The sequence below is a fragment of the Cynocephalus volans genome, chromosome 3 (assembly GCF_027409185.1).
Source record: "Cynocephalus volans isolate mCynVol1 chromosome 3, mCynVol1.pri, whole genome shotgun sequence".
Lineage (NCBI taxonomy): Eukaryota > Metazoa > Chordata > Mammalia > Dermoptera > Cynocephalidae > Cynocephalus > Cynocephalus volans.
Window position 1 is genome coordinate 171,168,363 of NC_084462.1, and position 13,680 is coordinate 171,182,042.

Below are 13,680 nucleotides of genomic sequence, written 5' to 3' on the forward strand. Positions count from 1 at the left end.
TCCCTTGCCTTGTAATGTTTTTATAATTTACTACTTTTTGTACCACTCAGTATATAAGTCTTTGGGTCTTTATTTCTTTATGATGGCTCCTATGTATCATAGAACTTATATTAAATAAATCTGTGTGCTTTTCTCCTGTTAATCTATCTTATGCCAATTTAATTCTCAGACCCAACCAAAAAACCCTAAGAGGGCAGAGGTAAATTGTCTCCTTTATAAATTATTTACAAAAATTGACCATAATGAATGGCCTAGTCCTGGGCCATAAGGTGAGTTTCAACCATGCTGTGGTTTGAATGCTCCCCACCCCCACCCCCACCCCCACGATCATGTTGAAACTTAATTTCCAATATGGTATTTGAAAGTGGGGCCTTTAAGAGGTGATTGGATCATGAAAACTATGCTCTCATGAATAGATTAATCCATTCATGGAGTAATGGGTTAATGGTTTGATGGATGTGGACTGGTGGCTTTATAAGGAGAGCACAAAAACATTCTTCCCCTTCCTTGCCATGTGACACCCTGGGTCACCACAGGACTCTGTAGAGACTCCCCACCAAGAAGGCCCTTAACAGATATGCACCGGGACTTTGGACTTCCCAGCCTCCAAAACTGTCAGAAATTCATTTTCTTATTAAATACCCAGTTTCAGGTATTCTGTTATAAGCAATTTAAAATAGACTAATACAAATCAATTAAAAAGAAAAACGAACTTTCAAGGAACAGAAAATTCCAATTTTAAACAAACTTAGAAAATAAAAAATTTGTTTACAAGACTAGTATTATCTTGTTAAGAAAACCATACAAAGCCAATATGAGAAAGTGAAATTACAGGCAAACTTCACTCATGAACATAGATGCTAAAAATCCTAAATATTAGCAAACCGAATGCAGAAATGTATTCAAATAGATAATACACAATAAGCAGGATAGTTTTATGCCAGGACTTTAAGACTGGTCCAACGTTAAATCCACAATATAATTCACAACATTAAATAAAAGGCTAAAAGGAAAAATTCTATAGATAAGCTCAATAGATGTAGGAGAAACATTTGATTTAAAACCAGAGGGCTGGCTGGTGAGCTCATTTGGTTAAATGTAGTGTTAAAACACCAGGATCAAAGGTTTGGATCCCCATACTGGCCAGCCACCAAAAAACAAACAAATAAATAAATAAAACCAGAAACCCAAAACCTCTTAAACTAGGAAAAAAAGATAATTTTCTTTAAAAGATAAATGGTTAGAAAAAAATCTAGGAAGAGATCACACGTGATGGTGAAATGTTTAAAATATTTTTTTTAAAGTCAAAACAACAAGGAAGCCCACTATCTTCTATTTAATAAAGTATTGGAAGTTCTAGACACCATAACAAGTAAAAGCTATAATATGCTAAGAAAGGTTAAGGAAGACACAAAACAAAATATTTGCAGGTGATATAATTATCTAATTAGAAAAATACCTACCTCTACTCAGAAAACGCAACAGAATACGTAGAAAAAGCACTGGAATTATTAATTTAGAAAATTTGACAAATGTAAGATTACTATAAAAAAGCAATTACAAGGCTTCTGCTTTTGCTTAAGATGCAGATAGATGTAGCCTAAAAAGAAAAGAAAAATAGATAAAGAATAAATGAATCACTTTCCTTAAGCTCACCAGAGAACTAAAGTCACAAGATAAGCAAGTAACCTGGAATCCAGAGGAATAAGCCATTCCAAAGAGAGACTGAACAACAGCACAGGCTCACCTATGGAAGAGCACGGGAAGAAGAAGCACGGTGCTGGCCACAACATAAGCAAGTAAGAATTAGCTAAAATTGTAAAGAAGGGCCAACGGCCAAGGATGTGCTAGCGTGAGAGTCTGGAAAGCCGGCACGTGACAAATGGGAGTCTGCACTCACTTGCCAGCTCCACAGGATTCCCTTGAAGGCTCATGATGAAAATTGAGGCAGGGCGATAGACCAGAAACAGCCCCCACTGGTGGTGCAGGCAGCTTGGGGAGATCAGTGGATGGGAGGAAGACAGGCCTGAAGCATCACCTACATCCCTGAACCATCTTTTATAGGAAGTAAAAGCCCACAGCAGGTTGGGCATTAGACACTCCTGCACACAGGCCTCAAAAGAGCTGATCAGTGGCTGGGCAGGTGGGGGTGGGAGGTGGGGTAACTGCACGGTGCTGGCACTGAAGCTCTGCCTCCCTCCCTGACCCTTCTCTGCTGCAAAGCAGAAGCTTTAAGCTACTGCCAGAGAGGAAGCAAAGACACTCATCCATATGGCACAGGCAAAGACATGGTACAGAGAAGGGAAGGATAACCTAATAACCCTCTACCCATTGAGGAGAGTCAGGAAGATGTCTTGGGCCTAAGAGAACTAAGTAGAATTAGGGCTGGCTGGTTAGCTCAGTTGATTAGAATGCAGCATTACAACACCAAGGTCAAGGGTCCGGATCCCCTTACCAGCCAGCCGCAAAACAACAACAACAACAACAACAACAACAACAACAACAACAACAACAACAACAACAACAACAACAACAGCAGCAGCAACAGCAACAACAACAACAACAACAACAACAACAACAACAAACTAAATAGAATTATCTTACTGTTAGAGGAAGAGCAAGAAATTCCCACGCAAGATAAGGCAGAATTTGGCTGCAAGAGGCAATCTCTATAAACATTTTTTTTCCTTAATGGAACTTGACAGGCTGAGTCTCACATTTAAATGGAAGAACAAAAGCCAAGAAAAGCCAGAAGGAAGTGGGTATTCACATACTCATATGTTACATAGTTAGAATAATTTAGACAGTGTGTCACAGAGAAGACAAATACACCAGAGAAATAGAAGAGAGACCAGAAACAGACCGATGCATAAATAAGAACCGTGATATGTCACAGGGATGGTGCTGCAGAGCAGTGAGGAAAAGGAGGGACTTGTAGGGACAATTTGATTATCTGTATGCTAAAAAAACCAATCAGATTCCCACTTCACACGATACACAGCATCAATCCTAGATAGATGAAAAACTTGAAAAATGAAAAGCAATACAATTTTAAATAAATTGTAGCACATTCAAGGGAGTAAATTACAGATACATACATCAATATGGAATAATTTAAAAAGCAGACTCTTTCATGAATAAGGCAAGTCAGAAGAAGGTGTTCATAGGGGTACATGATACATTTAGCAAAACTAAGCAATACATTTTGATACACACGTATGTGTTAAAGCTACAAAGCAAAACATTTTAAAATGTTATCACAAAATTTGAGACAATGCTTATCTCTTGGGGATGGAGGTAGTGCTGGGGGTAGAGAGGAGGCAGGAAAGAAACAAAAATGCTGCCCAGAAGGACTGCTGAATGGGCGAAGGGACCGTGCCCAGAGGCCCAGAGGTGATGGTGGTAGTTGTCACCAGTGGGAAGAGTGCCACTGCCCATATCAAAGGACTCTGGAGGTCTCTCTCTTGAGAACCTCTTGCCCCTTTACCTCATCTCTCTTTTGTCAGAAGAAAAGATCAGAATGAGGTTGAAGGAAGAGAGTGGTGGTAGGGAAGGTTCCAGGCTGAGAGAACAGCATGCTAAAGCCCCTGGGCCAAAAGGATCCTGAAGAGTTAGAGAAACCAGAAGACAACCGGAGTGTCCTCAGCGTAGTGCACAAAGAAGAGAAGTCATTGAGAGAGTGAAGCCAGGTCAGGGCGGGCCTTTTGAGTCTCAGGAAGAAGCTTGGATGGTATTCCAAGAGAAACGTCCCAAGATTCTCCAAACTCGGGCTCAAACTCCAGGAAAATCTTCTCGGTGCTAAATACTCCTCTCTTGTAGACTTACGTCAATTGTCATCACGTCACTTATCTGCTCCTTGGGCTAGAACATAAGCTCAGGGAGTACAGGGCTTGACGTCTTGTTCACCTGTCTATCTATCACAGCACCTGCCATGCAGTCTCAGTTAAATCACTATTTGTAGAATATATGAATGGAATAAATAAGTGAATGGGTCACCCTATTTTACTCCCTGACTACCTAGATATCTGCCTTTGGCTTATTGCTGACCTCACAACTTTGGACTCTCAAATTTTTGACCTGCCCAGTTGAAGTCCACTTGTGTTTAAGTATTCTGCATTTTAAGAGAATTATCATATGCTTTAAAAAATAATTAGAATGTAAGAAGCTAATATTAACATTGAGATGATGTTAATCATAGGTTAATCACTGAAAAAGTAATTCTATACATTTTTTACAAAACACCCCACCTATATAAACATAACTAACTGATCTGGAATGTCACACAAGCAAAAACTATCTAAAATAGAAAATAATTCTAGAGATAACTGATACTTCCCTTAGAGACAGAAAGTTCTACAATCCTTATGAAAAGAAAATACTGCCAGCATTTGTTATATTATATCTGATTCCCATCTTTATCTCTGCCTCATGGTGCATGGTGTTGTTGTCTATGGGACAAGATATGCATCGACAGCCCAATATACATATAATATACAGATTTCAACCTGGTAGAGTAGGGCCCACCACTTTGGGACAGAGTGAGTGTCTTAGAACATTCAGGCTGCTATCATAAAATACCATAAAATGGGCAGTCTATAAACAACAGAAATGTATTTCTCACAGTTTCAGAGGCTGGGAAGTCCAAGATCAAAGTGCCAGTAGATTTAGTTCTGGTGAGGGCCCATCTTCTGGTTCGTGTGTGTTCTCACATGGTGAAAGTGCCTAGCTAGCTCCCGAGGGTCTCTTTTATAAGAGCACTAATCCCATTCATGAGGGCACAGCCCTCGTAACCTACTCACCTCCAAAAGCCCCACCTTCTAATACCATCACCTTGGGAGGTTAGGATTTCAACATATGAATTTTGGGGGGAGACAAACATTCAGACCACAGCAGTGAGTTTCTGGTAATCTGTAGTTGTTCCTTTTTTTGATTGTTATATTTGGGGGTTATAGAAGTCATATTGTTCTCAAAAGAGAGCTTTTAAGTCCTTAAAGGTAGCTTTAAGGGTCATTGGCTCTTGCTGATATCTTAAAGTTAAACATTCCTGAGAATTTTGTATGCCTTGTCATGCAGTATTTTATGAAAGATGGCCTCCACGACATTAGATGTGTTTGTCTCTAGGACATACGAGAATTGTCATGTGAAGGAACACTGTGGATAAGCAGTACCCAGTATAGCCCATAACATTTTTGATACTTAAGGTAAGGGACACACATTTCTATAGCTTGGCCTTATGGTGCTGATGTAAATGGCACTATGTCTAAAATTGGGACATCATGCAAGACAACTTGGAGTCTGTAAATCCGTTTGGCCTTGCAAGGTATTAAAAAAAGACTTACTCTATTTGACCAAGAAAATTACTCATAAAAGTAGGCTCACAATTTTAAATGTAGAAACCAGTATGCAATCTAAATAAACGTGAGGCAAATCACCATCTACCTGGAGTGTATTACTTTTCCATGGTGAATATTGTTGAATTTCTTGGTGTATATAGTTTCCTGAGGCTCATTCTCAGGTACATATGCAAAAAAGATTATTTCAGTTAAGGTGATATACTGTGGAGCAAGTGCTGTCTCAAAGCCCATATCAGGAGCCTGGAATTGGAAAAAAAGAAAATATTGTATTTAAACCATTTTATACTTCAATTATGACAAAATTCGAGTAACAGATTTATTTCCAGTTGACATCAAAACAACACATTTTATTTATCAGTTGGAGTACTATTTCCACGTGTTCTGTTTGAATATCCATGTGTGTGCAAGGGAAAATGCATTTTTCTGTTGAGGGGGTGAAGAAATTCTGATAATGAATATTCAGGTTAAGATTCCTGGGCCCTTTGTAGATGGCTGGAGTGGAATGTATACGTAAAGTCAACTTGCATTGTGTGTCTGTGAGGAGTCTGGAGGTGCAGATTTTAGAACTGGGTTCTTTGTGTTTTATTTATTTGTTTGTTTGTTTTCATTTTCGGTTTTTTGGCAGCTGGCCAGTACAGGGATCAAACCCTGGACCTTGCTGTTAGCACCATGCTCTAACCAACTGAGCTGACCAGCCAGCCCGGAACTGGGTTCTTATTTGGAATTTTATTTAGGAAGGGGCCTGTGAAATACCCCTTCTCACTGGAAAGCTGCTGCTTCCAGTGGCATGCTAGAAATTCTGTACTGCTACTGTCCAGGTCTCCCTCTTTTTCACAGACTTTCCCTTGCAGTCAACACAGGCAGCTTTGGCCTAGATTTCCGACCTGTTGGTCTTCTATTCAACACAAACTTCTCCACTCCTGATCCTGTCCAGCCTTGGGAACTTTTAGGGATGAGAAGAGGGGTGCCCCAAAAAGGAGATGTTGGAGTTGACTTTGTTGACATGAGTGGAGTAGTGGGTGGGAGATGGTGTAGATTGGTTAGGGGCATACCCATCAAATAGTGCCTCCAATGCTCATTTTCTGTCATGCCTTTTTTCCTAATCTCTGAATTTTAGGAACCCACTGAGAAGAGAAGAGAGTAGGAAATAGCTACAAGGAAAATAAACACAGGACTGAACAAATGGTTTAAACACTCTTGAAAATTATTGAAAAGGTTGAAAATTACTTAGAATTCTGCATGACCCTCTCGCCTGGGGGCCACAAGAGTATCCCATGAAAAGTGTCTGCAAGTCCAGTGAGAGGCAGCAGAGCGGCTAAAAGCACAGGCCCTGGCGCCAGTTGCCTGGGATAGATGCCTGTTTCCAGTAACCAACCAGTTGTGTAATTTGGGGTAGATCATTCAGCCTCTCTGTGCCTCACTTTCCCCATAAGTAAAATGGGGATAAACAATTGTTACACGGATTACGAGCTCACGACAGTGCCTGGCACACAGTAAGAGCTAGTGACGTTTTCATCCGGAGAGGATGCGGACATGGCTTGTTTGCAGAGAGAGAGGTGATATTGTTGAGCGTGAGTTCCTCAAACTCGTCCTGAGTAGAAAATCCTGGTATGTTCTTGATTTTAATAATTTAAACTTTCACATAAGAAAACTAAGACACTTCCTACAAAGTGTGAAGCTAGTGAGAAATTGAGGTAACTGATTTTTGTTAAGTTCTGTCTCCCATCACGTCATTCACTTGGTACATGTGCAGAACCCACACCCCAGGCTGAGGCGAACACACAGGGAGTCATGTGGTGGCATCTTACTGTCACATGGGAGTTCTCACCCTCACTCTCTGCCCACATCTCAGACAGGGGAAGCTAAAACACCATCCTTTCACCCACAGACTTGGCCCAGTAATTGGAATGATCTTTCAAAACTAGATTAATCTTTTTTTCTATTTCCCTTAAGTCAGATGGCAGGTTTTACTCAGCCCCAGTCAAAAATGCTTGATTCTGGGCTGACCTCATGGCGCACTCGGGAGAGTGCAGCGCTGAGAGCGCAGCGACGCTCCCGCCGCGGGTTCGGATCCTATATAGGGCTGGCTGGTGCGCTCACTGGCTGAGCGCGGTGCAGGCGACACCAAGCCAAGGGTTGCGATCCCCTTACCGGTCACGAAAAGGGCAAAAAAAAAAAAAAAAAAAAAAAGCTTGATTCTTTGGTGATATATTGATGGGTGTTCATTTGAATGTATGCCCAGTGGTGAATTCTTAGGCATGTATACCTTCACAAGTGACATATTATACATGAAAATTATTTTTAAGATTGATAGCTAGTGTCATCTGTGAAGAAGACAATAACCCCTTTTGGTGTTGGCATTAGAAAAAGAAGAAACTAGGGGGCAGGGTTAATATCAAAGAAAGGTAAACTGGAACTCATGTTTTTTCAAGGCCCACCTTGGGAGGTAGAGAATCAGTCCTACCTGGGCCTGGGCTAGGGGTACTATCTTAGAATATCTGGTGTTGTTCTGCTGTGAAGATACAAGGGTACTTCAAAAAGTTTGTGGAAAAATAGAATTAAAAGATAATATGCATATTCCTATGAACTTTTTGAAGCATCCTCATATTTGCATGAAGAGATCCTGGGTGGAGTTGGAGCTATTATATAACCCCGTATGGGACCTGGAAGATGATTTTGGAGATGTTCCCTGATATGTGGAGGTTTTCTCCTAGCTAAAAAGAGCAAAGTGCATTAATAAGAGTTTGTCCTAGGGAAAATACTTTCCCATTTCCCCACTATTCTGTGTATCAAATGGGGCATCTATTCTTAAAACAAAGCAATCCGTTTAACTTATTATATCACTGACCTGTCCGAAAATACTTTTAGAATTTCTAGAGGTTGCAAGTGACCTGTCAGCTTCAAAGCGACCTGGAGTTAGTTTATGTATGAATCCCAAATGATCATAGTATAATGTGAAAATTTTATCAGCAACATTTCCAATTTCACTATATCTTTCTAATCCTATAAGGAAATAAACAGAAGTCTTTTGATATTGATATAATACAACTAGAAAACTTTTAATACTGTATCTTGTAAAAACTTCTTCATTTAAACTAAGGGGTAGGAGTTGGGCTCTGAGACTCCTGAATTAGTAAAATATAGGCGAGCCTTTGTTAAGTCCCAGGAAAGTCTTTTCCAGGCCCCACGTCACTACAGAACCTGTTCACTGAAGTAGCTTAAGGACAGAAGAGAGGGAGGGATGTTTAATGAAGAGATCTAAAGGAAAAGAGTTTAGCTCCCCCTGGTAGTGGTTTTTCTTCCTGATACCAGCAAATCAGATTCCTGATCAGGTAGAAGGCAGGAGAGAAAAACCCCTTAGGACGGCAAGAGGAATTATCAGGAGAGACCAGTGGGTCATTAGTACGACTAGGATTAATATATTGAAACAAACTGGGTGTCTGTGTTTCTCTCATGCTTTAGGGTACCACATCGAGAAGTACTTCAGTAATCTGGTAGGACAGCAGCTTTCACTTAGCCAGACACTGACCCAGAGAAACAGAGCATCCCCTCCCCTGCCTGGAGCTAGAGTGAAAGCTCGTGTCCTGGGACGAGAAAGACCGACTTTTGCACAGCGCTCTTCACATCCCCTAACCCCCTCCCCACCCGGCCCCACCCAGTCAGCCCAGTCTCTCCTGGTTCATTCTCCTGTCTCCGACCCCTAAACGCTGGAGTCCCCTAGGACTCAGTTCTTAAATTCCTTCTGTCAGTATCTTTGGAGACCTCATTCCGTCTTAGGATGTTAAAGCCATCTTTACGTGGAGGATTCTCAAATTTAAATTGCCCATCTAGGTGTCTTCCCTGAAGTCCAGACTCACGTGTCCGACTGCCTACCAACAGCTCCCGGTCCACGTCGCTCAGGCATCTCAAACTGAACTCATCTCCAACTGAACTCCTAACCCTCCCACAAACCTCTTCCATCCTCAGCCTTTCTCACCTTCATTAATAGCAACTGCATTATTCTTCTTGCTCAATACAAAAATCTTGGTGTCATTCTTAACTCCTCTCTTTCTCTCACACCCTATATCTAATCCATCAGCAAACCCTATTGACTCTAGCCCCCAAATGCATGTAGAATCCAACTGCTTCTCACTGTTGTCACAACTATCACCCTGTATACATCCACCATCATCTCTCTTGTGCCTCCTAATTGGTCTCCATGATTCATAGCTCCCTTTAGTCTATTCTCAAAAGAGCAACCAAATAATACTTTACAAATGTTGTCACTTCATCTCTTCTCCTAATCAAAACTCTCAATGGCTTCAACCTCTCTCTGAGTACAGCCAGTCTTTACAATGCCTTCCAAGGGCTACCATGATCTGGATTCTGGTTCTCTCTCTGACCTTATCTCCTGTGACTTTCTTTGCTGTCTACTCTGCTCCAGTCACTCTGACCTCAGGTTGTCTATGTTCACAATCACATCATCTGTCACAGTGACAGCTTTGTTTTTTCCTCTTCAATACTTTTTATATATGTATTATGTATTAGTCTGTTTCTGTTGTTTATAACAGAATACCTCAGACTGGGTGATTTATAAAGGGATGAAATTTGTTTCTTACAGTTTTGGAGGCTGGGAAGTCCAAAGTCCAGGGAACACATCTGGTGAAGGTCTTTTTTGGTGGGAACTCTACAGAGCCCCTTGGTGAACAGAGTATCAACATGGCAAGAATGGCCTGAGCAAGAGAGAGCTAAGCTTCTCACTTGCTACCCTTATCAAACCATCATAACCATGTCCATGACCACCCATAAAACCATCAGTGGGCTAATTCATTCATGAGGGCACAGTTCTCATAATCCAATCACCGTATAAAGGCTCCACCTTTCAAATACCATAACTGGGTTTCCCATCATCTTAACACTATTACAACGGGGGTCAAGTTTCCAACACATGAACTTTTGAGGGACACATTTGACCCATATCATTCCACCCCGGACCCCCAAAGTTCATGTCCCTCTCACATGTAAATACATTCATTCCATTTCCAAAGTCTTAACTTGTTTCAGCTCAAAAGTCCAGTCTCATCTGTGAAATCAAACAAGTTATCTACTGCCAAGATTCAATGGTGGGACAAGGATAGAGTACACATTCCCATTCAAAAAGGGAGAAGTAGGCCAAAAGAAAGGGGTAACAGGTCCGAAGAAAGTCTGCAACCCATCAGGGCAGGCATTAGATTTTAAAGCTGGAGAATAATCTCCTTTGACTCCATGTTTGGCATCCTCTGCACATGGTGCAGGGGTTGGGTCTCCAAGACTTCAGGCAGCCCCACCTCTATGGCTTTCCTGGGTTCAGCCCATGTTTCAGCTCCCCCAGGCTTGTGTTCCACTCTGGTATCTCTATAATTCTGGTGTCTCCATGGTGGTCCCACTCCCACAGCTCTGCTAGGTATGGCTCTGGTGGGGGTTCTCTGCTGCAACTCCGACCCCACATTTATGCTTGACATTGCTCTGCTGAAGGCTCTCTGTGGTGACTATGCCCCTGCAACAGATCTCTTCCTGGGTCCTAGGCTTTTCCATGCACCCTTTGAAATTGGGGCTCCCATACCTACACAGCTCTGGCATTTAGTGAACCTACAAACATGTGGATACTACCAAGGCTTCTTGCTTGTATCTTCCAAAGCAGCAGGTCCAGCAGCACCAGGGGTCAATTTAGCTATGGCTGGAGCAACTGGTGCAGCTGGGATATAGGGAGTAGCCAGGGTGCAGGGAGCAGCATCCTTAGGTGGTCCTGGGCAGCAAGCCTATGGAGGCCTCCCTAGTCCAGTTCCCTGAAACCATTCTGTCTCCCTGAGTCTCTAGGTCTGCAATGAGAGGGGCAGCCTTGAAGATCTCCGAAATGCCTTCAGGGTCTTTTTTCCATTCTCCTGATGATTTCTTTTTTCTGTCCTGATCACTAGCAGATGGCCACTGGGCTACACCTCTCATTTTCTCTACTGAACATGCTTTTTTACTCTTTATATGACCAGGCTGAGAGTTTTCCAATTTTTTACCCTCTGCTTCCTTTTCAGTTATAAATTTTGGCTTTGTGTCATGGCTTTGCCACCATAACTGAGTGTAGGCTGTTACAAGCAGACACACAGCTGCCTGAATGCTTTGCTAGAAATTTCTTCTGCCAAATACCCTGGTTCATAATGTTTAAGTTCCACATTTCATAAACCCTTGGTCATGAACAGAATGCAGCCAAGTTCTTTGCAACTCTATAATAAGGGTGACTTTTGCTCCGGTTTCCAATAAGCTTTTCCTCATTTCTATCTGAGACCTCCTCAGAATGGCCTTTACTGACCATGTTTCTATCAGCATTCTGGTCACCACCAGACTGGATCTCTAAGAAATTCCAAACTTTCCCTGGTCTTCTCATCTTCTAAGCTGTCAACCTCCTCCTCCAAATTCTTCCAGCTTCTGCCAATCACACAGTTCCAAAGCCACTTCCACATTTTCAGGTATTCATTACTAGCAACATCCCGCTTCTCAGTACCAATTTTCTGTATTAGTCCATTTCTGTTCCTTATAACAGAGTACCTGAAACTGGATACTTTATAATGAAATGAAATATATTTCTTTCAGTTTCAGAGGCTGGGAAGTCCAAAGTCCAGGGAACACATCTGGTGAAGGCCTTCTTTTTGGTGGTGACTCTTCACAGCAATGCTGAATGTCACATGGCAAGAATGGCCTGAGTAAAAGTAAGAGCTAACCTTCTCACTTGCTTTCCTTATAAAGCCATCATAACCATGCCCATGACCGCCCACTAAACCATTAACGCATTAATCCATTCACAAGGGCACAGTCCTCATGAACCAATCACCTCTCAAAGGCCCCACCTTTCAAATACCATAATTGGATTTCCCACCCTCTTAACATTGTTACAGTGGAAGTCAAGTTTCCAATACGTGGACCGAAATTCATGCATTGGAAACTTGACCTATATCATATTGTTTATTTAACCTACATCATATTCTTCTTGCCTTTCTAGGATAATCTGGCCCCCTAATACAATGATGAATACAAGTGGTGATAGCATGCTTCCTCGTCTTGCTCCTGATTACAAAGCAAAAGATTGCAAGGTGTTACTAGGAGATCTGAGCAGACATTTGCTATAGGTTTTTTCCCTCCTGGATATTCTTAACCATGAAGTTACCTTCTATTATTGGTTTGCTAAGACTTTTTTTTTTTAAATCATGAATGAATATTGAGTTTTACCAAATATTTTTCTGCACCTAATGAGATGATCATAGGATTTATTCCTCCTGTAATCTGTAATAGTACTGCACTGATTCATTTTCTGATGCTAAGCCATCATGGAATCCTGGTATAAATCCAATGAGGTCATGATATAATTTTTTTATATATATTGCTGGATTTAATCAGCTAATAGTTTCGTTAGGATTTTTGTGTCAATGTTCTAAGGGTTGTTAAACTTTTGATTCATGATTTGGTTTTGGTATTGTATTTTTCATTACCAAAAGATTAATTTCATACTTTTCATTTATTAGGTCACCTTTAAAAAATTTTTTTAAAATATTGTACATTTTGTGGGGTACAGTGAGTTGTTTCAATACATGCATATACTGCACATTGATTCACTTAGGGTACAGAGCATAGTTTTGTACCTGTTCCCTGCAGATATTCTCAAAATGCCTTTTATTTTGTGAGACACTGTAAATGTAATCTTTTTTAAAAACTTCTGTCTAGCAATTCTGACAGTGGATTTTTGGGGGGTAGGAGGGAGGGGTTGTTTTTCCTGTTTGTTTTTACTGTGCTATCTCATTTATGGTGCTTTGGATCCTTTTATATTGGCTGCTTTTATACCAATCACTATCTTTGAAAACTTTGGGGGGACGTTTTTGAGGCCTAGGATGATGTCTTCCTCTGATGAGGCACTGTATTTGCTTTTTCCAGGTTTCTGGGATACTAGCAGAAACAAATCTCCACTTAAGATTTTCTGGACCACCCAGACAGTGCAAATCTTGTTGAGGCCTTCCACTGGCCACAATGTCTCAGACAAGTCTTTTCTCTTTTCTCTTTTTTTTTTTTACCCACTTAGCAAGACAACTTTGCTGCATTCCTTGGGGACGTATGTGAGACTGTGTATGAATTTCCTTTTGGTTCCACCCTATCCTAAGAGTAGAGCTCATTGAGATTCTGGCTTATGGTAGGGCATGCCTCTAACATTCTCACCACCTCGGGTGGACTCTGGGCCGTAATTCTTCATGAGTTCACCAAATTCAAAACCTGAGTCTGCAGGGATTTGTAAATTTCTTCAGGGCAAAAAAACAGGTGCTTGTGTGCCCTG

At 41.2% G+C, this 13,680-nt stretch overlaps 1 protein-coding gene across 1 annotated transcript in view; it reads right to left on the bottom strand.

The window, feature by feature from the left end:
* Nucleotides 1-13,680, bottom strand: part of CATSPERB (cation channel sperm associated auxiliary subunit beta) — a 140,728-nt gene that overhangs the window by 47,178 nt on the left and 79,870 nt on the right. The window contains exons 14-15 of the mRNA XM_063090157.1: nt 8,203-8,357; nt 5,440-5,594 (exon numbers count right to left, since the gene is read on the bottom strand). Coding sequence (XP_062946227.1) covers nt 5,440-5,594; nt 8,203-8,357 — 310 coding nt within the window. The remainder of the gene's footprint in view (nt 1-5,439; nt 5,595-8,202; nt 8,358-13,680) is intronic.